The sequence below is a fragment of the Gavialis gangeticus genome, unplaced genomic scaffold, assembly GCF_001723915.1.
Source record: "Gavialis gangeticus isolate Ggan-Ray unplaced genomic scaffold, GavGan_comp1, whole genome shotgun sequence".
NCBI classification, from domain to species: Eukaryota; Metazoa; Chordata; order Crocodylia; family Gavialidae; genus Gavialis; species Gavialis gangeticus.
This window is the reverse complement of record NW_017729024.1, coordinates 152,106,796-152,128,980: the sequence shown is the minus strand read 5'-3', so window position 1 is coordinate 152,128,980 and position 22,185 is coordinate 152,106,796. Positions and strand designations below refer to the sequence as shown.

Below are 22,185 nucleotides of genomic sequence, written 5' to 3'. Positions count from 1 at the left end.
TATAAAGAACTATTAGCAGTAAAGAAATAACTGTCTTCTTACTGCCCTTGTAAGGAACTGGGACATAGGTTTGTTGCTGTCCTGCCGTAACAGGAGGTTCCAGACCGTCTCCTGGGTGCCACCCTTCCTGGACACTATAGGTGCTGACAGATGTGCAGCTCCCCATTGTAACTCATGGTGCTTCACAGAACATGCCATGAGTTACAGAAAACCCCCTGATCATGTGAGAAACAACTTCTGTCTGTGCTCTGTGTTTCCAGGAGGACTTACTCTGCCACACGGTTGGCCATGGCTCTGAAATTTTTTTTCTACATTCTGTCTCCCAGAAACAAGTTGTGTGTTTTTTTCTGAGGGTTTTACCTGAGGGTGTGTGGTATGCAAGAAAATGCAATGTATTTATAAGTTTCTCATTGGCAGTTGCTCTGAAATTGTTTTTTCAGTGCCGTTTTCTTGAAAATACTGCTAGTGTTCATACTTGATGGAGTTCCAGCAGTGTGGTTTGTGTTACTCTTGTCTTTTATTATATAAAAAGATAGCAAGAGAAAAAGGTCTTTAATTTAAGAGACCAAAAGCATAACATCAAAATATGGGGCTTGGTCCCATTGATCTTACTGACTTGAGGATCAGTCACAGAACTGCTATGACTAATTCAACAGAGAGCTTCACCCACTCAGCTGCCTAAAGCTTCAAGTCTACCTCCATCCACCAATATTTTTCATGTTTTTCCACCCCTTTGTGTACCTTACAAATTTGAGTCTCAGATGAAGCAGTCTGCAAAGTGTAGGCTATTTATCTAATGTATGCTTATGAATGTGAGTTCATGGTCTTCCTAAAGCCCCTCATTCTTTTCATCAAACATGCTTGCTTTAAATTCATTGCTTTTTCCACTGTATAAACTAGGTAGATCTGAATACTTACACAAAGAATCTAAAGCATTTGGTTGTTATTAGAGTGAAGATAGCTGACTCACACATGCAAAAAATTAAAGAAACCTTACAAATGTTAGAGTGATTTTTGTTTTGTTTTGGGGCTATGGAGCACCAAACCACATCCTGTAGTAAAACAGATCTTTCCCCTTTTTTGTTTTTCTTATGTAGTATCATGTCAGGCCAATAAAACAAACAAGGACAATTCTTTTATTCTCTATATTCCCAGCATTTTATTATTTTTATTTAAATATAACATAGTGTACATTGTTGCTCAGCCTTTTTTTTAAATAACCAATTTTTGCTCTTGTTCAGGAGTCCCCTCTTTGGTGGGGGTCACACAGATAAACACTTTTGGTTAAAGATCTCTAATACTTTGGGAAGACCATCTGTGGCACAATCCTGCCACAGTAGATATCACAGCATGCCGGTCAGTCATGCAGGGCCATTGTTTTTCTTCAGTGGTCTTCAAGGGTTTTTTATTTTTATTAATTCTGAGGAATCAAACATTTATTCCACAGAACTGCTCTTGTCCCTATCTTAACTTCCTTTGGAAAACTGATATTTTGGGGGGCCTCTGAACAGTGATATGTTTGCTAGAAGCAATTTTAATGTTTTGAATCCTATAATTATGATTGTTTACATACAACCCCCCCTCCCCTAAATAATTCTGTGAAATGAGAACCTAGTTTGTGACATGGATGTTGTTAAAGTGGTCATCCAATACTGTATTTGTCCAAGCAAACATTTAATTGTTGTTGTGGGTGGTCCATTATGCCTTGTCATATGCAATTACTACTTAAAGAATTAAAAAGAAAAAAACTCCCTCTTGTAACAACAAGTTTTGCTGTTCAGTCTTAATTACCAGTTTACTTTAAAAATCTGAAATTCTACTGTTGATAGATTTTTTTTTAAAGAATCTCATTAGTCAAGAAGTAGGTTGGAAATAAACTGTCATGAAATACAGTGTTATCTAGCAGCCAAGATGCTGTGCCTCAAATGACATTTTTATTTTAAAACAGCCAACTTTATTTAAGGAACAGGAAATGCAAACTGACCATTTTGTACTTTATCGGAAAGCTTCTGTTTTTACACCTAATACTTAAATAACACATAAACATTGGAAGTGCTGGTTAAGCATTGACTCAAATAAGTTATAGAAGATCACAACACCAGCATTTCTAGAGGTTTAACTTTGTTAAAAAGAATGTTAAGCAAGACTCTCCGTGTACCAAAATACAGTTTCCAAACAATAAAAATAAAACCAACTTTTTTCACAACAAGAAGTATTGAAGATAAAACTGCAGCATCAATATAATCTCATAGGTATCACTTAAAGTATTTAAAACAAAATAATATTATACTACTTTTTGTTTCTCACTACAGACACTGCAAAGAAGGCTTATTTATTTAGTGGAATACAATGTGAAGACAGTGGTACATGTTGGTTGATGTATTGTTCTCTATTTACCTGCTCTAACAAAATGAATCTCAATATGGTTATACTGATGAGCTATCCAGAGCTCTCTAAAATCACAGAGAAAAGTTAAATAAAACAAACCTTATGTACCTTTTAAGAAGAACAGACTTCATAGTATGTTTAGCTTAGCTATACTGTATTTGTTCAAATTAAGCCATGGGAGTAATTAACACTTTCCAAAAAGTGTTGAATACTTTTGTTTTCTGAGTCATGTTTTAGTATGATGTATACGAAAGACATTCTAAATCTGGACACCAATGTTGCTTCAGGGTTGGCTCTCCTGTCACATACATGAGAATAATACACTTTAGCATGTTTTAGATCCTATCCTTCACTCCAATACCACTCTCAGTGAACATACATGATGGTAGGAGCTTGTAACACGGATAAGTTTTGAATAGGTGTGTTAACTGTATAAGGAATGCAAAATTATGCTCTTCTTTACCTACCACTTTGGGACCACATTTTCTCATAGGATTTTCTGACCTCAAATGTTCTTATAGGATAATTCTGTTCTTTCTTCAATTTATGCAGTCTCATTGATTTTAATGGGGGTAGGGTGGGGTCCATGTTCAGGGCTTGTTTCAAAAACCACTGAAATCAGCAGAAAGATTTCATCTGATTGCACTGGATTTAGGATCAGACCCAAGGTTCTAATTGAGTTCCAAATAGAAATCAATGAAAGCTGAATACACTTATACTCACGCACATTTGTATACTCACACACATTTGTGTACACGCACACATGCACATACATACACACAAACACAGATTTACCCCTCTCTGTCCATTTCATAACAGCAGCGTGACCCTTCATACAACATATTTCTGGAAGTTTGCTCATGAGTGATGGCAGGTAGGAGGTCTCACAGACATAAACACACCCAAGGCATGCCAAAAATCCAAACACTACATGCTGGGTCTTTTTGCTTAAGTGCAAACCAGGTTAGAAGAAAACAGATTAAACACATTAACTGCTGCCTTTAAAACCTTGTCCATTTACTAGTCTCAGTTCATGAGGACTTGAAATTTTCCTCCATCAACCTCTGTATGAAAAGCTGAGAAAAGGAAAAAAAACAAGGAATGAAATGAGAAAAAACATTTAAACCCAAAAAGGATATTTAACATCCTATTAAATAAATAACTTAGAGAGAAATAAAAAGAACTGAAGTTAGAATATACAGACAGACCATACTATTCGTTTTGTTAGAACAGTTTTACTCTAATGTGCTTATATTTCTTAATCCTATCCATTCTTCCATGAGGCTACTCCAGAAACTTCTTTTGTGCATATGACCCAAGTGCTTCCAGTAAATGCTTGCATGTCTAACTGTTCATTGGATCATTAGGCTTGAATGAGCAATGAAGGTCTTTGATATGAGTTAGTATTCCATAAATAACTTTCCCCGAAGATCATTCAACAGATTGTCTCACGTCCTTTAAATTCTATCGCAGAGATAAAAAAAAAAAACATTGTTCACACCGGGAATAACTCCTATCCCATTTGATCCAGCTTGTATCTTGATTATAAGATATGACACAGAACTGATTAAAAGTACTTCATGTGCCAGCAGTGAGTACAAAACCTTCAAAGGTTTCCCCCTACCCCCCCTTTTCAAACAAGCAGACGTCTGCACTGTTTCTTTGCATTTACTCTTCAAGAGGATTACCCAGAATACTTGACAAAAAGGGCCTTTGGTTCAACTGCATTAATAAACAGTTCCTTCTCTATGACATTACTACCATTGGAAGAAAGTGGGCTGAGGTGTTTTTTCTCCTTGTTTTCTGTCCTCTCTTTGTAGCTCCTTTTCCATTCAAGGCCACAAACATTTGCCTTCCATTGTGCTTCCAATTTAAGGATGCATATGTGTTATATCCGTTTTCTTCTATTCTTTCCTTCAGTTTACAATCACTGTTAAACTCTTTCTGTTAAAAGAGGAAAATAAACAGGCAAATTCAGAATGTAAACATCTTTGTACAGCGTACTGAGGAAAAATTAGTTCTAAAATAATTATATTCTAAAGAATTCTAAAGTACTTTATACTACTTCCACCTAATCTAGAACATCATTTTATAATTATAGGATTTTCTTATTAAATGATATAACTTCATGTATAACCCCCCCCCCACATCAAATACAAAATAAAAATGCAATCATTTGGGTAATATTCATATACAATGATGTTCATATACAATATTCATATACAATGATGAGTATATAATTCAGCCACTACTGAAATGCAGTTACTTCTGGAATAGAATGTGGTAGATACTAAATAAATCTTTTGGTTACAGAAATTATAGACTCCTTCACTATGTTTCAATTCCAGCAAATGCAAACCTTGAGGTGTTTTGATCCAGATTATTGGTTGCATATGTTAAATAAATCTATAGAGCCTTATTCTCATTTAACTCCAGTTCTTTTTACACCACAAAAATAACACAAAGGGGCCTTTTAATGGGAATGAATCACTCTTCCACATAAGTTTGCTTCATGTGGCTGTGAGGCTCCTTTAATCTGCTAGAACATCGTCAAAGAACTTAGTATAAATGAGAATCAGACTCTCAAAGACTTGAGTGTTTGGCCCAATATTCATATTGTTAGACTATTCACAGAGAGCTGAAAAAGTTTCTGCATACGCTCTCCCAAAGATGAATGTACTGATTTTTTAAAGAAGAGGTGCCATTTTGCTTGAAGAGGATGTAAAATGTAAAAGCTATTTTTCTGTAATGTTTAATATACACAGACAATATTCACAGACACATATTTGTATTTCAGTAGTGATGACAAGATATAGTTTCCAGATTTGGGAGAAAAAAATGAGAGAAGCAGTTTCAATTAAACCACAAAGCACAAATTGGAAGGCGTCTGCAAAGTCATTTGAAACTATAATCAGCAATAAGAAATAAAGCATTGGATGTGTCTACACATGCAAGTAATTCAAACCAATAAACTCTGGAGCAGTTTGGACGCAGTGTCTACATGTACACCCAGGACAGCAGCAATTTGAGCCAGGGTGGAACAGTTTATGCCAGAGCCAGGAGCACAGTGGAGAGTCAGCCCTGGACTCCAGGTGGTGGCATCAGGTGGTGGAGGGGCTGGCTGGGATACAAGGGTGCTGAAAGTGCAGAGCTGTGTGGCTAGTTGGCAGGCATGAGTCTGGCCCCCTGTTAGCTGGGCTGACCGAGCACAATTCATGCCTGCAGTCAGCATCTACACATGCATTTAATCATAGTTAATTACCCTGGCATAAGATAGTACTGTCCCTGATGGTACTAGCTTACTACAGCATTGATTAGTTTACTGTGGCCTAATAGTGTCGCATATGTAGACTGTGATGCTTTACTGTGCAGCTAATTAGTCTACTCTGCAGTTAAGTGCATGTGTCGATGTTATCATTATATACTTCTGTAAGTCCTGCATTTTAGAAAGCAAGTTATTGCTTTAGCGGAAATGTGCAGGATCATCACAGTGGAATACAGCACTGCTTCTCAACGTTTTTAGACTCAAGGCACCCTTCATTAAGACTCAAGGCCACCCTTTGAAACTGCCACGTCTTAGCTTTCATTCATTTCTGACTACAGAAAAATAACAGAGCAATTCTCCTATTTCAAAGAACTCAGAAAGACTGCAACACGTCAGACTGTTTTTGACAACATGGATTCCTATTTGAAATCCCTGGGTTTTTATCTTGTGAATCATGTGTAAGTGTTTGCACACTTAACAGTGCTAATATTGTGCAGCACCCTTAAAAGTATCTTGCAGCAGCCCAGGGTGGAGAATTAGTGGAATAGATAAACATGGAGATGGCCTATAAATAGATGGTCTATCTAAGGCCTCTATTCATATGCTACTTAGACAAATCAAGTCTTGAAATTATAAAGTGTTCATCACAGTATGAATAGAATTATTTTTTGGCTGATTCAGACATTTTAATTTGTTGTTTATATTGAATGTTATTAGATGCCTTGATGATTAAATAATTAGAAAACTCCTGCATTAAATAAAAACAGATCCATTCTTTAGGTTCTCCCTTTAAATAACTACAGACACAGGGAAGCAATGTGTAAGACCCAATTCCTTTTTAAAGAGTATATTTTCATTTCCTATTCATAAAGATTTGAATTTAAAAAGTGAGTAAGAGGTTATATTTGGACACAGCTACGTTTTAGAGCCTTACTTTCACTTATTCTCAGTTAAAACTATAGCAATCATACTTACGTGTGAAGAACAAATACCCATTGTTCTACTATGGGTATTTCCCATGCTTCTGGACTTTGCTGGTTGCCCCTACCCCACCTTTCTGCTACATGTCAGGGTGCTTTTAAGCCTCCTTCAGAGGCACTGGGTGTTGGGATTCTGGCTAGAGGATCATGGCCCTCCACTCAGGGTCAGACCAATAATCATATTTATGGTCAGGAAGGAAGTTCATCCTGTGGTCAGATAGTTATGAACTATGGGGGTTTTTGCTTTCCTCTGTAGTTGGGGGAAGGGTCAGAGGAGAGGTGTGACCCTCTACCAGGGATCTCTTCAACATATATTGACAATGTTTTATTGAAGCAGGATATTGGCTGCCATGGTTTCCTTGCTTTACCTGTGGCAGGTTAGTGTGTTATGTCTGTGTTGTGTTGTGTCTGGGTTGATGGTAGTCTTAGACAGAATTTAGATTACGGATTGTATAGGATAGTTTGGAAAGGGATGATTCTGCCTCAGGCAGGAGATTGGAGGTCTCTTCCAGTCCTATTTCTCTATACCATAATTGATTGATACATGTGACTCTAAGAAAGATCATTTTACAGTAGTAACTTAAGCAAAACTATGGAAGTTTGGGGAAGCGTTTTCCGAAAAATATTCTCCATTTCCCAAGACAACCCTCATACTTACCACTTTCATAAACATCAGGGCACTGACCTTATTTTATTAGCTTTAACATGCCAGCTTCTTCCTCAATGCAGTAAATAGGTAGCTGCCATTTAATCTACACTACAGTTCTAAATTACATAAATTCTGATTTGCTCCTAACTGAACAGTTCAAATAATTAAAAAACGAATAAAACAAATGAATCTTCCTTTTGCCCTCTCATTCTAACTACAGTCAGTAATAGTGACTGGAACATATTTGATAAAATCAGTCTTATTTGAGTTCTTTTTTTTCTAGATACAGAACTCCACTATGGTCCAAACCTTCCTCCCAAATTATAGATGGAAGTGAGAGTTAAGAAATTCCATTGGCAGGAGTTTTGGCATCAAGCCATGAAAAATCTTGTACAGATCATTCCAAACAAATTTCAGTATTTTCCCACATCTGCATATATCTTGTGTATAGTTTTTCTCATATCCAGGAGGGCTGTTTTTCACATTCACCAGCCTGTAAAGAAAAGCTGCCATTCTATAGCATCATGAGTCAGGAGAGGGACAGAGAAGAACCTGATGGATTTTAGAAACTTCTGAAATATTATAGAACAGTGAGCTTGTCAGGATAGAGGCCAGTTTACCAGAGGCTGAAATTCTGATGAACAGCTCATTGCAGCTCTAATGACTATTAATCGACAGATAACTGGCCTATTCAGTAGGTAAGGGGTGGAGGGAATCATATTGTTGCCTACTACCATCCACTTTGAAAACAAAAGTAGTATACTTACAGAGCCATAGACTTTTCCTTTCTTGTTCATGGCTAAATAATAGTTGCTGTTAATGGACTTAACTGCAACAACTCCAATTTCCACAGATGTTATCTCCAATATGCCTAAAATACAAAAAAGAAGGAAAAAAATAGAAAGGCTCAGCTTAATGACTTAACCACTTCATTAAATAAAGAGAGGATGTGTCAATCATAAAATATGGGTGAAAATTAAAATGGGTCCTACCAAATCATGCTAAAATTCTATTAATATTTTAAATCAACCAGTCAAAAAGCCTCAGAAACATTATTCTCCAAATCACGGCAAGAGTATACATATGCACTGTTTCAATTAACATGTTTCCTTTGCTAACCCTGCATTTAAAACTTCATAAATATTGAAACAGCTCTACTTTTCTTAGCACAGATTTCACTAAAATTTATCAGAAGAGACATCTGACCCACAGCATTATATTAAATCTATAGCATATGTCAATAGAATGTCAGATTTACCTCAATCTTCAAAAACAGTGGTAAGCTATTTATTTTTGTAGGGTATTTAGATAAACTAAATCCCTTGGGTGTACTGATCTGATAAATTCATTTTTGGCAAGTGTGCTGACATTCTGGGATAAGACTAACCCTGATGTCCACGTTATCTTTGTCTCTCAGATATCAGAAACACTCTGTTCTGTTTATAATAAATGTGATTATCCTCTTTTGTTTTTCAGATGAACTCTTTCTGGAGTACTGAATGGTTCAAGGGACCAGTGATGGGATACAGAGGCTTTCATCTTTAGGTCATCTGTCTGAATTCATATTTACTTGGGGGTACTGAAAGCAGCTACCACTTATATGAGTTAGAGATTTCTGTTCAGCTACTACTGGACAAAGGTCAGCATTAAGCAAAGTGCCAGAACTGTCAATCTACAGTTGTAACAAGGAGTCAATGGATATGAAGACTGAACTGTCCTTTGTGCACATCCACATTTGGATTCTTATCTTCTTTAGGAACCATTTTTAAATTGGACCAATCTTAAGTGGAATAGCTGTTTAGTCAATGTGATGGGCCAACCCTTTCTCACTGGGTTATAAATGGAAGAGGTCCATATGACATGGTAGTTAAGAGACAGACAATATAGTCTGTCTATATTGATTTTCATAAAGTTGTTACCACTGGAGGAGCTGCCTAAAGAACCAGATTTCAACAAACTTTCTTCAGTTGACAACATTTTAATCAAGGAATACCTGTTATAACTTCCCATTGTGTGATGGCACAATGCATGTCTTTTGTCAGGAAAGATGAAGAAATGGAGTAAATGGTAGTAGCAAGGATCCCTTTGGTATCTGGAACTACTTGACTAACTCCAGTAAGGAAATATATGAGCCATTAGATAAGTGAAAGCTTATGACAGCTCAGTTTATGACATATTGGCATACATGTGCATTACTCATTTAGGGCTTGTCTACATTGCAGTGTTGGCTCAAGACCATTAACCTAACTTCCTGCTGAATGTGAAGACTTGAAGCTAGAATTATATGGTATTTTAAACTGTAGTTACCTTAGCTGTACATAGGTTCATTGGGAATATGGCTTGGAACCCTAATGATGCTGCTGATGTTTGAGCTACAACTGCAGTGGGATTGCATCTATTCTATGATGCTAATCCATTTGTGCTGTGCAGGCAGTCCAGTCACAATGATGTTACTTAGCCATGTAGCAGATCTCACTCAAGCTAGGCTAACTTCAAAGAAATTAGGTGTGTAGCTAGAGATTAGATTATGAAAATGGAAGGTTTCAGGGTAGTAGTTTAGGGAATGAGGTAAAATGCTGAGCTAGAAGTTGAAGTCTAATCTCAGTAATATTGCTACTGAGTTGTAAAAGACTCTGTGGTAACTCTTCACTTCATCTTTCTGTGTCACATTTTCCCCATATGTGAAATGCAGCAGTAACCTCAGAGAAGAGGTTTGATGATTGATTACTTAGAGCCATACAATCAGTTGTGTAAAATAGTATATTTCCATTGTTTTAAGCAGATTAAGTCAGTTTACACACGTTTGGGTTCTGGTCCACATGGATACTGCTCCTTTAAGATTTATTGCTACATCCACTTTTACAAATCTCTTGCAGGATATGCTGCAGGATCATTTAATTGCTATATTCCTCCAGCCTCCTGTTGGCCCTCCTCAAAGTATCTGTGTTTAAAGCCAAGCACTGTTGAGTATAGTGGCTGTTGATAACAGCCTGTTGGAGGGGAGAAATTGTCATGTGAGCACTACCTGCTTTGCCAGCAGACCCCTTTTTTCTGTGTTTGATTGACATGTTTTTGCTTCTTTCCATGTCAGACAATGATGATAAGAATGCAGGCCATTAATTACATGAAAATTTTAATTTTGCTGAAACTGCTAGTATAGCAGTAAAACCAGACCAGATTCATTTCTAACAACCACAGGGAAAAAATACTACATGAGTATTTCAAGGGACATCATTAATTATTTTATGTTGAAATAGATTAAATTGAATTAAACGTTATCATGTTATCTTTGCAAGAATAATATTAATATAACATGTTATTCTATTGACCAACATATTTGTGAAATTTTCAAGAACAGTATCAAAGTGGATAGTATATTGTTCAAGTATGACATTGGCATGGGATTGAATAGTTCTGGTTTGTGCTTGAATGGTCCAGAAACATCATACTTCAATATAGTACTTCAGTCAGTGCTGTGCAATGGAAAATATTTAGCATAATACATCAAAATACAACAGATTTTGCTAGTAAATAGTAGTCCCACTCCATCACATTCTCGCTGAAAAAGCTGAAAAGTGCTCATCAAGATGAAAATTACTGCATTTACATTGTATACCACAAGAATTTGACTGTGCCCAGTGATGGTTGTCCAGCTGGTCCAAAGGTGGTTGAATTCTTCCAGAGTATTATCAACTTCATCTCATTCCCTTGGATTTGTTCTCCCTAAGTAAGCATGCTTTACAAACTTGGAAGTGCAGATGAAAAACATTACTGAAGTCTCAAATGATAACTTTATGGACTCCCACCTCTGGTGTCTTTTTGGAGATTTCAGTGGGGGTTTGTGTTTGAAATGAATCTGGTGTTCTTAATCTACCAGGGAGTTCATGTACAGTATGGGTCAAATTCCTTATTCACTTTTGCCCCTTCTGTCTATACAACCCTAGACACTTCAGTAGAGGTGCATGCTAAGTCTATACAGAATTTGGCTCCAGCTAGATCACGTAGCCTCTCTCCCTGTGTTTGGCATAATTTATAGATCCACAGCTATCTTAAGAAAATGGGGCCATGTCTACATGAGACACTAGCTGTGCAGTAGCTCATTACTACTGCGGAATAGTATGACATGGCATGAAGCATGATGTGACGCCACTGTGCAGTAGTAGTGAGCTACTGCGCAGTCAGCATCACCTGAAAACCATTCAAAGTAACAACTGCGCAGTTAGCATCTCGTGTAGATGTGGCCAGGGAGTCTTAAACTAACTTCAATAATGTTGACATATACGTAGTAGAACTTGGAACAAGATCACTAACTCATTTGACATATATCACCCAAAAATAAATTGTATTTTAGTTCAGAATCTATAAGCTGGCCTGGATTCAATCCAATGCCCTTTGGTATGAAGGTGAAAATACCTGTGTTCATAATCCTTGAGTTGCTGTGTCATCAAGTGCTCCAGGAAAGTATCTAAAGAAAAAAATGAGTCCTGCAATAGAACAACCTAAAATTGTAATCAATATTTTTACCATCTAATTAAAACAATTTTTTGCCTGAAAAAGAAAATGCTGTCAGGTTGCATTATGGGTCACCTTCTTATCTAATTCAGTTAGACTTTCATACATCTATATAGTCCATAACGCTGTAACACAGTCGTAAGCCATGACTGTGGTTCCCCAGTATTTCTGGAATAAGACTAAAAATACAGATAATATGATAAAGATTTTCAAGATTAGACCTTTTAAGTTGCCTTGATAAGCACCACCATACAAAACAAATAAAACAGTTTGGGGGATTATCATTAACATTTGCTCATTTGTTTGATGTTTTTTTAGGAATTTGGAAAGAAAAATGGGGGGTGGGGAACGATGACACACCCTTTGTGGCCTCCATTATGGTTTTAAAACATATAGCACACTATTATTTTACAGTCATTACTCTATAAACTGCTACAATTACAACTAATCCCATTTTACCACATCCACTGTAAAAGCATGGTTTTCAATACCCAAATCATTTCCAACTCATAATTAGAAACATTCGAAATATCAACTTGAGATGTGCCCTGTAGCTGTGCCTCTATTTGCTTTACAGGTCCCAAATGCTAGAAACATATTCCCCACAGGAACCAAGTATATTTATCTTATATAAACTATATTTTTATAGTTTATAAAAATGTTCATTATGTAAATGAGAAGGCAACAGAAAAATGACTGGTGATCTTGCATCACACAGAGGAATTGTAAAAAAGAGGCTTATATCGTTCGTATGCTATTTGTAAACTTCTTCGATTCTTATAAAAGTACTGGAAATACGAACATAAACCATATACAGAAAATTATGTGGCTAGTGTGGCATTCTACTGAGCAATTTATTATGGGACAGACAGCTTGGTATTGGTGATGCTACTGAATACTTTATTGAGATATCACCATAATAATAAATGAATGCTGTTATGAGAGGCCAAAAGAATTGGTAACTATGGATCACCTGATTCCAGGACCAAACCTTGCTTCTTTGTGATGTGGGGCATCCAATCATTCTTCTGTTGTCTTATAATTTATATACTGAACACCTGTATACTTTCTAAAAATGCCTGTGACCCCAGACATCTCATGCACTAGCTAATAATGCCACCTTCCCTCCATTCCATGTATCCTTTAGCTGGTGATCTGTTATGCTTCTAACCTGGTTTCTTCCCACAGGCATTGCCTCCATGCATAAAATATCACAGATGAAGAATGAGTTCAACTCAGTGGAATGTGATAATGCTAGAAAGCTGCTGAAATGCAAATTTTCCAACTGGTCAGATGTCTGTAGGCAACAGGCTGCTGGGTATATGGAAATGGCTGCTGCTCTCAGCTGGGTGAAGCGGGTTGTGGAGTGGCTTTTGGTAGCATTTTTCAAAATGAGGTTACTGGAACATTTAATCCATGTCTGTGGTGGGTTCAAAGGACCTGCAGGTATGAAATGGGTCCTCTGGGCTGCCTGGGTCAGGGTCAAATCTGAGTGGTGGTGAGGAATGCATGAAGCCATAACATGATGCATTTGCTATTTTAAGGGGTTGCTGTTGATTGGTGCCTTAGGATTTGGGCAGCTTGAAGAAAGGTGGGGCAATCAGCTGTGTATGCTTTGTTAGAGGAGAAGTAGGCAGCCATTTGGTCTGCCTTTGCTGGAGTAATGGAACGAGAGGGATCAAAGCATGAGAAGGATGAGGACACTGAACTTATTTCTCCACTGCCTTAAAACTTACTGTCATTTACACCTGTATAAAGCAAATGCAAAATGACAACAGATAAGAACCAGATAAGAACATGACTTCTGTTATATTCACTTTGCATAAGTATTGGTGGGGGGGAGGTGGGTCTATATGAGATGCTAACTATACAGTAGCCTAATTCTACTGCACACTAGCATGCATGGGAAAAACCATGCTACTACACTAATGCGCAGTAGTTTTAGTCTACTGTGCAGTTAATGTCACTAAAAAGCTGTGTGCTGGGGTTACTGTGCAGTAGCACCAGTTACTGAGCATTGATTTAGTACTTGGTTATACAAGTGCTAAACTTAATTCACCATAACTACTAGTGGGTAGCCAATGAACATGTAGACATGCCCAGGGTGTACTTAAATTGCAGCTTCATGGATTTAATGGAAACTGCAAAATCTGGGACTGTCTGCAAAATCAACAACAACTACAACAACAACAACAAAAATAAAATAAAATGGAGGCTCCCCAGTGGGAACCAGTGGTCCTTGCTGCCACTGTGGCCCAGCTTTGCAACCTGCCTCAGAAAGGAAGATGCTGCCTGGTGCGGCAGCATGAAAGGCAGCAGAAAAGATGGTCACTACTCCCTTGTCTGCCCTCCTCTCCAGGGCTTCTCTGCCAATCAGTGTTGAGGAGTGGGGTTGCATGAAGGACAGCCAGAAGTCAAGATGGTGGCTGCCCCCTTGCCCCTCCTACACCCCAGGCCTCTCAGCCAATCAGTGCTGAGGGGTGGGGCCATTGGAGCACAACTGCGAGACATCTGCAGAATTTGCTCATTATGCTTCAACCAACCTGTGAAAAGTGGTAAGTCTAGCTGTGGTTTAAGCAGACTCCTAAGTATTGGTAACCGGGTGTAAGGCAGTGGAGAATCAGATATAATGTGCCTTGGAATTAAGCTTGAGATGAAGAAAACACGACTTGGAGAAGCATTTGCTTTTAAACAAACTGATTTCAGTAAATAATCATCAAAGGTTCAATGTAACCTGTGAAGGGAAATTTACAATCTAGGGATCACAGCAAAATGATTTTCTTACAAGTCCAGCAAAAAATAATCTCTTTAAATTAGGGTAAAATAGCCATATGAATATGAACCACATCCCAGATCTAGACCCATGCCTGAACTTTTATTGGAGTTAGGAAAAAAATCAGAAGCTACTACTAGTAGCAGCAACAGCAGCAGCACAGTCTTCCAAGCTTCCTGCTTTAAATCCAAAGTGGAAGGATTGAAATACCCTAAAGAAAGATGTTAACATGTCATACCTAGTTCAACTGGCCTAGGCTTACACATAAACAGTTTGAAGTAATCAGAAACTGGTTTAAACCTGTAACAGAACAGAAGTTCAGTGCACATAAACCAGTTTTGAAATGCCTGAAAGATAAACCTGGTTGAATGTAGTATCAGACTTAACTGGTCAAACCTGTTTATGACACTTCTGTCTAGACCCCTTCCTGGTTCAAGTTAAATCAGAGTTCCCCAGCATCCTGTGCTGTGCTGTGCTGTCTGCTCCAGCAGAGGAGGGTTGGGTGGGTGAAGGAGATGGGGAGAGGCAGGGACTGCCCTCCTCCCCCGCCCAGTATACCCTGGCTAGGGCCTGGGGCCAGGGAGAGGGTTTAAACCCTTCTTCCCCCAAGTACAGAGCCGTTCTGCCCTGCTAAATGTACTGAAAGTTACTGCTGGCTGCTACTGTAGACTACAAATCCCAGGGGCACCTGGAAGCAGGAAGAGGAAGTGATGAGCAACCCTGCAGAGTCTTGCTTCTGGGATGCTGGATGGCAAATCCCAGAGACCTTAGGGGCAGCAGGAAGAGGAAATGCCAGACAGCCGTGCTGTAGTGCCCCTCCCCCACCTGGCTTCTGGCCTGACCCACTGAAGGGCTGCATTTTCTGAATCAAAGGTAAATGTGTGTTCAGTTGTTTCTCAGTTTAATCTTTGCAGCTTAGACTGAATCGATTCAGCCTCAGGCTTTTTGATTGTCTGCACTTAGCCCTGAAGCCAGAATGTGATGTGATGGAAATCATGCAAGAAACCTGTCTATGTGAGATTTCCAGTCCAATTTTCACATTTGAAGCATTTGGATTAGTTTGAGTAAACATATGAACTTTTGGAAGGCTATGGGAACAGAACCTTTGAACCTTGTTACATTATCATAATGTGAACAAACGGTATGAAATCACAGCAGGAGCACAGAAATCATATAAAGGATTAGATTGTCACAGATGTGCTTCAACACACAAGGCGTGTCTACATGAGATGCTTAACTGCACAGTAACCTAGTTTCCTGTGCAGGAAAACCCCCAAATCATGTGTAAATTTGCTACCTGCTAATGCAGGTAGCAAATTTATGCATGATTAATTACTGCACAGTTATGCACATGTAGATGTGATCTAGGAGCAAGTTTAGTCCCAGGTCAGCCCTGCCACTAGGGGGCTGGCCTGAGGTTAACCCCAGGGCTCCTGGCTGGCAGCCTCTCCTGCCTCTATGACAGCCCCTGCCTCAGGCTTTAAAAGCTTGCAGGCATTTTGAGCCCTGGAGCACACCAGCAGGGAGCCCGAGGCCACTCTAGGCCCATGTCCCCCTGGTCAGGTTGAAGGCTAACTTCACAAGCCTGTCTGCACCCCTGTGCGGCTGCCAGGCCAACACTGTCCAGGCCTGTAGGGTACTGCAGCCTCCTGCCAGGCCTGTCAGCCCCCAGGCCCAGATTTAGGAAGCTTCTGGCTGACAAGGCCAGCTCCACTTTCATGTAGCACACCCTGAGCAACCTACCTGGAGCCTGCAGGTGCTGCAAGATATTGCCTCTGCTGTGCAGCTGCCAGTCCCATGCCATGCCCCTGCACTGGGTGCTGCAGACAGTTTTCCAGGGTCAGCAGCATAGGGACAGGCATGCAGGGGCCCAGAGAGCCAGAGGAGGATCCTCAATGGCTCATGCCTATGCCCATGCCCATGCCCGCCACCCAGGGCCCTAACTGGTCCAAGGAGGAGACTGTGACCTTGTGGTGCTGTGGGGCAAGACAGAGGTGCAGCGACATTTTGAGTGGGGTGTGTGCTCCAACACCCACATCTCTGAAATACTGTCAGGCTGGATGTGGGAACATAGGTACAACTGGTTGGCGCAGCAGTGCTGCATAAAGGTCAAGGCCCTGTGGGCACAGTGGGGCACAGTGACTGGTCACAACTGCAAGTCTGGCAGTGCCCACAAGCCCATGCCCTTTATGCAGCAGTTGACGGACATCCTGGCACCCCAGTACCCAGGCTATAGCTATGCTGTTTACAGTAGCATGGGCAGCCTGCCCAAGCCCCTGCCCCAGATTGGCACCCTCGGGACATGTCACTGGAGAAGGGCCCCTCAGTTGTCCAGTGGCCTGTCTTGCCGTCCTCCCTGACTACACTATCCACCAGCAGCTCGGGGATTCCAGGCTAGTGCAGCTCTGCAGCCCCAGGGGCAGCTATGAGGTGCAGTCAGCCATGACACTGTTGGCCACCAGCAGTGCCAGCTCCTCACAGGGGGAGCCCTGGGTGGGTGCCTGCACACCGACGCCTGTCATATGAGGACACCACCCGGAGCTGTACACTGTTGCTGCCAGCCAGAACCAAGTGGAGCTGTCAGACGCTCCAGCCCCGTTCATGTGGTAAGCGCTGCTGTTGGGGGAGGCACCTGCCCGCCCCTGCCCATATCCCTGCCCCTACCCCCACTCCACACCTGGCCTGCCCATGCTCCCCTGGCCCTGGGTTCCCCTCCACACAGCATGCAGGGAGGTGGGAAGCAATGAAGAACTGTATTAAGCAGCCTGTGCCCCTGCCGCTAGGCAGGCACTGGCCTCTCACACACTGAGGAACGTGTTGATGTCAGTGGTGATGTCCTCCTCAGCTGTGGTGGGGGATATGTAGTGCAGCCACAGGTAGCCCTCCAGGCGGTGTTGGAGGTTGTGGGGTAGCTTGGGCTTGCTCCCCACACTGTTGAAGCTCAGGGTCCCATGCCAGGTGTGCAGGTGTGCCCAGCGCACCATGGCAATCAGCAGCAGCAGCGTGTAGTGGATCAGGCACTCTCAGTCCACAGAAATGACTCCTCATGCCTGCAACATGCGCAGCAGGAGCACGCTCAGGGTGTGGCACTGGCATGCTGGGCGGCGGGCCCCATGGCACTTCCCTGGACAGCCCCCTCTGGGGAGGACGGGGGCATGGGCAGCTCCTCATCCCAGTCATCTGGGAGCCCCACACCCCCTAAGCCCTGCCACCATGAGCTGGGCAGCAGCAGGAGACCAGGTGGCTTGCGGAGGTGGGGTTGTGGAGCAGGGTCTTGCTCCACCTCTAGCAGCCAGAAGCCCCATCTAGACCCAGCCCTGCCACTCACCCCAGCTCTACACGGGCTCAGAGCCGGAGCTGCCTACAGCAGCACCTGCTGGCTCTGGCCACTGGCTGCTGGAGAAGGAGCTGTCTGCACCGCAGGACCAGCAGCCACTGTCACCCCCTGGCAAGCCCCCTGCCCACCATACTTGCCACAGTGTCCACACCCACAGGGGAAAAACCAGAGGCCAGGGTGCTGGGCACCTGTCCATGGGTTCTGCCGTGTGGCCATCCACCCTGGGACACCACACAAAGCACTTTGTAAATTGTTTGCACAGGGAAGATGGTGTTTTATTGTTGGTGAGTGGGGTGCATGATGGACGGAGCTCTGTTTGATGTGAGGGGAATAAAAACTTGTTCTTCTGAGAGGTGTCTGCAGTGAGCATGATGGTGAGGATGAGTGGGTGGCAATGCAGGTGGGCTGCTTACTAAATGCTTAGGTTCCAGTCGTTTGGACCAAACAAACTGCATCTAGGAGTGAATGACTGCTCTAAAGCAACAGTACTTTGAAGGACTATTATTTCTAACTAGAATCTGCCACCCTCAAGTCAATGAGTACTGTCATCTTATTCCACAGGGGCTCCTTTTCTGCCTGGAATGGCACATAGAAGACAACAGAACACTGGAAAAGTGTTGGACAAAGGGTAAGGATGAAAGTATCTTTTTCAGGATAAGTTTAAAAGGGAGAATATTCTGGAAGTAATGCCGACCAGTGCAGATAGGATTTATGATGTTGCATACAAACTACTTACCTTGTTGTTATGGCTTATAGAGCTATTCTGCTTACTTTGTTGGAAATATTTCAAAGAAAGTTTGATTCTGCCTTTTAAAGTAGGAAGATTTTTCATATTTTAAAATTTTCATACATTTTTATATATTTGCCAATGATTGACATTTTTCAAAATGCTTTTTAGAATTTCAATATAGAAAACTTCCATTTTCAAAAAGTCCTACCATATGACTATTTGTCAGCCTTCTGAAAAGAAACTGAAAATAAATGGAGGAGAAATGATCAGGGAAAGCTAGGGCTGGAAAGGATCTCAGGTAAACATGGAGTTCATTGCCTTGCACTAAGGTAAGATAAAGTAGATCTACGCTGTCACCAAAAGATGCACCTTACCCATTCCTGATAAACCACATTAAAGAAGATTCCCAGGTAGGCTCCTCCAGTGATTCAGTACACATATGGTTAGAAAGTTTTCCTAATATCCAGCCTGTCTTCTTTGTTGCAAATTAAGCTGTTTCCTTTTTGTCCTTCCCTTATCGAAATGGTGGCTAATTGATCACTGTCCTGTTTATAATAACCTCTCACACATTGGTGGACTGTTATCATGTCCCTCTTTAGTCTTCTCTTTTCTAGACTAAACAAACCCAATTCCTTCAACCTTTCCTTTGAGGTCATGTTTTCTAAGCCTTTTCTCATTCTTGTTACTCTCCTCTGGACACTCACTGAAAATGATAAATGAAGGAAGTAACTGTACTGGCTTGCCAATCCCAATGTTTGTGAAAATTTCTTTTTGAAAAAACACTGGCCAAATTTCAAGGAAAAATTAAAAATTTAGAACAGCTTATACTGTTTTCTCATTCAGGATTATGACATTATATTGCTGAAGTCAAACAGTGTCCAGGAAAAAGAAGCATGCATTCTTTTTGAAAATAAAACAATCACCCAGCCCATTAAGAAGCTGATACGTATTAATAGACAGACACATCCTTCCCATCTGCTGCAGTTAATCAAATGTTCTTGTCTTTAATAAGTTTGAGGAAGTTGTAGTTTGTTCATTTTAAAAAGGACCAACAAATTCATATTGCCCATTGAGCAGGCATGTGGGCTATTCCCTGAATATAGCACACTGCTGTGCTAAATAACCCCTTAAAGACTCCAAGGGGTATATTTTATGTATTGTACAGCAGCACAAAACAAGGGCAACTGCAGATGCCTCAAGCTATGAATAAAAGCTGTGCTGACAATCAGACCAATACTCTTGCCAGACAATCATCAGTCATCTGTGCAATGCCAAGGTGTTCAGGGGTTCAGTGAAACACTGGCAAATCTAAAGTCATGAAAGGATTATGCCCATTCAGCTCCTACTGCCAGCCTGCTACAGCTAGGCTTGTCTGCAGGGGGTTTGACCTTACTTAGCATGTGAATCAGGTCCTGCCAAATACACTAAGCCCTGATGTGAACTAGTTGTTCTTCTAATGGGTTGTGTCTGTCACAGAGAAAGAAACACATGGTATTTTGAAATATGGAATCCACATGTTTACAATACAATACTTATTGCTACTGTACATGCTGCAATAATTATGTGAACAAGAGTAATTATTTCAGGTGACAGTTACCCTTCATCCTTCATATTTTTTCTGCAATGCTAAACCTTCTTCACCACTTCCCTGGTTCTTCTTGCTCACAGTGGTTATTTTTTCCAGTAAAAGAGGTTTTATAATGGTTGTAAGGGACAGGATTAACATTGCAACTAGAGGTGTAATAGCCATGGTCTGTGCCCTTGGTGGTGGCGGCGGCGGCAGCAGCAGCAGCAGCAGTAACATCAGGGGCCGTGTTGGCTGTATTGGCTGTTGGGCCAGTTAGGTGTCCCCTCAGCGGATGTCCATGTTTGGTGTTGTTCATTATTGTTCTGTTTGCACTCAAAAGTCACCATCAGTAGGTATGAGATACAACTGGGAAAACACAAGTGTTTTAATACACTATAAAATTCCCTGATCCTACCTATCTCCTGCATGCTCTTTCCCTTAAAATGTCCCCTTATCTATACGTGCCCAGTTCTGATAAAATCTGAGATATTTTGATTTTATTTAGACTCTCTTATTTATAAAGGCTCTATCATCCAACAAAGGATCAGAAATAATATAGAGTGAGATTTAGTAGAATAACTGGGCTATATGAATTGCTAAGAATCATGATGGGCAATTTACAAACCAGATATAAGCTAGAATTTGTTCAGCCAAATGACTAGTCAAGCAATTGGGAAGAGACGATTAGCATTGTGACTTGTTATTGGACAATTAAGAGCAGAGAAAAAGGTAACACTTGGTGACCAAACTATTATTTGCAAATTGTTCACAGTCCTCCTTCATTCCTAAGTCTCTCCCATACTAGTTACTGTGTGTAACTTAATTTGTCCTACACCCTGGCAGACTGATCACAAATATGGCATTCCAGCATTGTGTGTAATGCTCTAATTGTTTTACTGTACAATTAGCTTTTGATTTTCTACAGCTGATATTTGTATCTAACCACACATTCAATATGTTTCCTTAATTATCAGAGGTATGCAGCAGTGTGAAAGCAAGTAACAAGGTCTGTCCTCTTGCACACGTGTAAACAATTGCCTGGTATACGGCAAGCACCTGACATATATCTTTCACAGTGTTTCCATCTTTAATGCCTCCTATCCTGGTTGGATCTGATATCTTCAAGTGCTCTAGTACAAACACACTTTTTTAAACACTGATGAACAGTGATGTGCCATCCTGTTATATATTCATTCAACACCTCATCAAAAAGCAGGCAGGCAAAGTCGTCAATCTTGCCCAGAAACTTAAAAGGCCTATCTGAAGAGCACAATCACTTTACACCCTTCTGCTCTCATTATTCTTCAGTCTACTTTTTATTGTTTTCTCATCTTGTCTGCTGACATCCTCAGAGAGTGGTCAATGATTCTGTTTTGGGATTAAATAACTGCAAACACAAATACAAGCTGAGGAATGAGCAAAGAAAGACCTGGGGATTACCGTAGACCATAGACTGAATATGAGCCAACAGTGTGCCCTTGTTGCAAAAGCGGCCAACAATATACTGGAGTTGTATTAACAGGAATGCCATTTGCAAGTCAAGGGAAGTGATTCTTCCACTCTATTCAGTACTGATAAAGCATCACCTGGAGTACTGGATTCAGTTTTGGGCCCCACACTTCAAGAAAGATATGGCCAGATTGGAAAGAGTCCAGAGAAGAACAACAAAAATGATTAGGGGCCTGGGAAGCATGACTTATGAGTAAAGTCTGAAAGAACTAAGCTTATTTATTCTGGAGAAGAGAAGGATGAATGAGTATTTGATAATAGTTTGTTAATAGTATTTAAATACCTGAAGGCTGATTACAGAGAGGATGAAAATGAGTTTTCCTTTGTGGTCATAGGGAAAAAACCTAGCAGCAATGGATTCAAATTGCAGCAGAGGAAATTTAGGCTGGAGATTAAGAGTAACTGTCTAACTATGAGGGTGGTCAAATCTTGGAACAGGATCCTAGAGACATTGTAGAATGTCCATCCCTGGACA

General features: G+C 40.6%; 1 protein-coding gene across 1 annotated transcript in view; it reads right to left on the bottom strand.

Annotated features, from left to right (window-relative positions):
- Window positions 1-1,839: 1,839 nt before the first annotated feature.
- The window catches only part of FGF10 (fibroblast growth factor 10), a 104,867-nt gene continuing 84,521 nt past the window's right edge, over window positions 1,840-22,185 (bottom strand). Inside the window, exons 2-4 of the mRNA XM_019517891.1 lie at window positions 8,050-8,153; window positions 4,150-4,332; window positions 1,840-3,852 (exon numbers count right to left, since the gene is read on the bottom strand). Coding sequence (XP_019373436.1) covers window positions 3,820-3,852; window positions 4,150-4,332; window positions 8,050-8,153 — 320 coding nt within the window. The 3' untranslated portion in view covers window positions 1,840-3,819. The remainder of the gene's footprint in view (window positions 3,853-4,149; window positions 4,333-8,049; window positions 8,154-22,185) is intronic.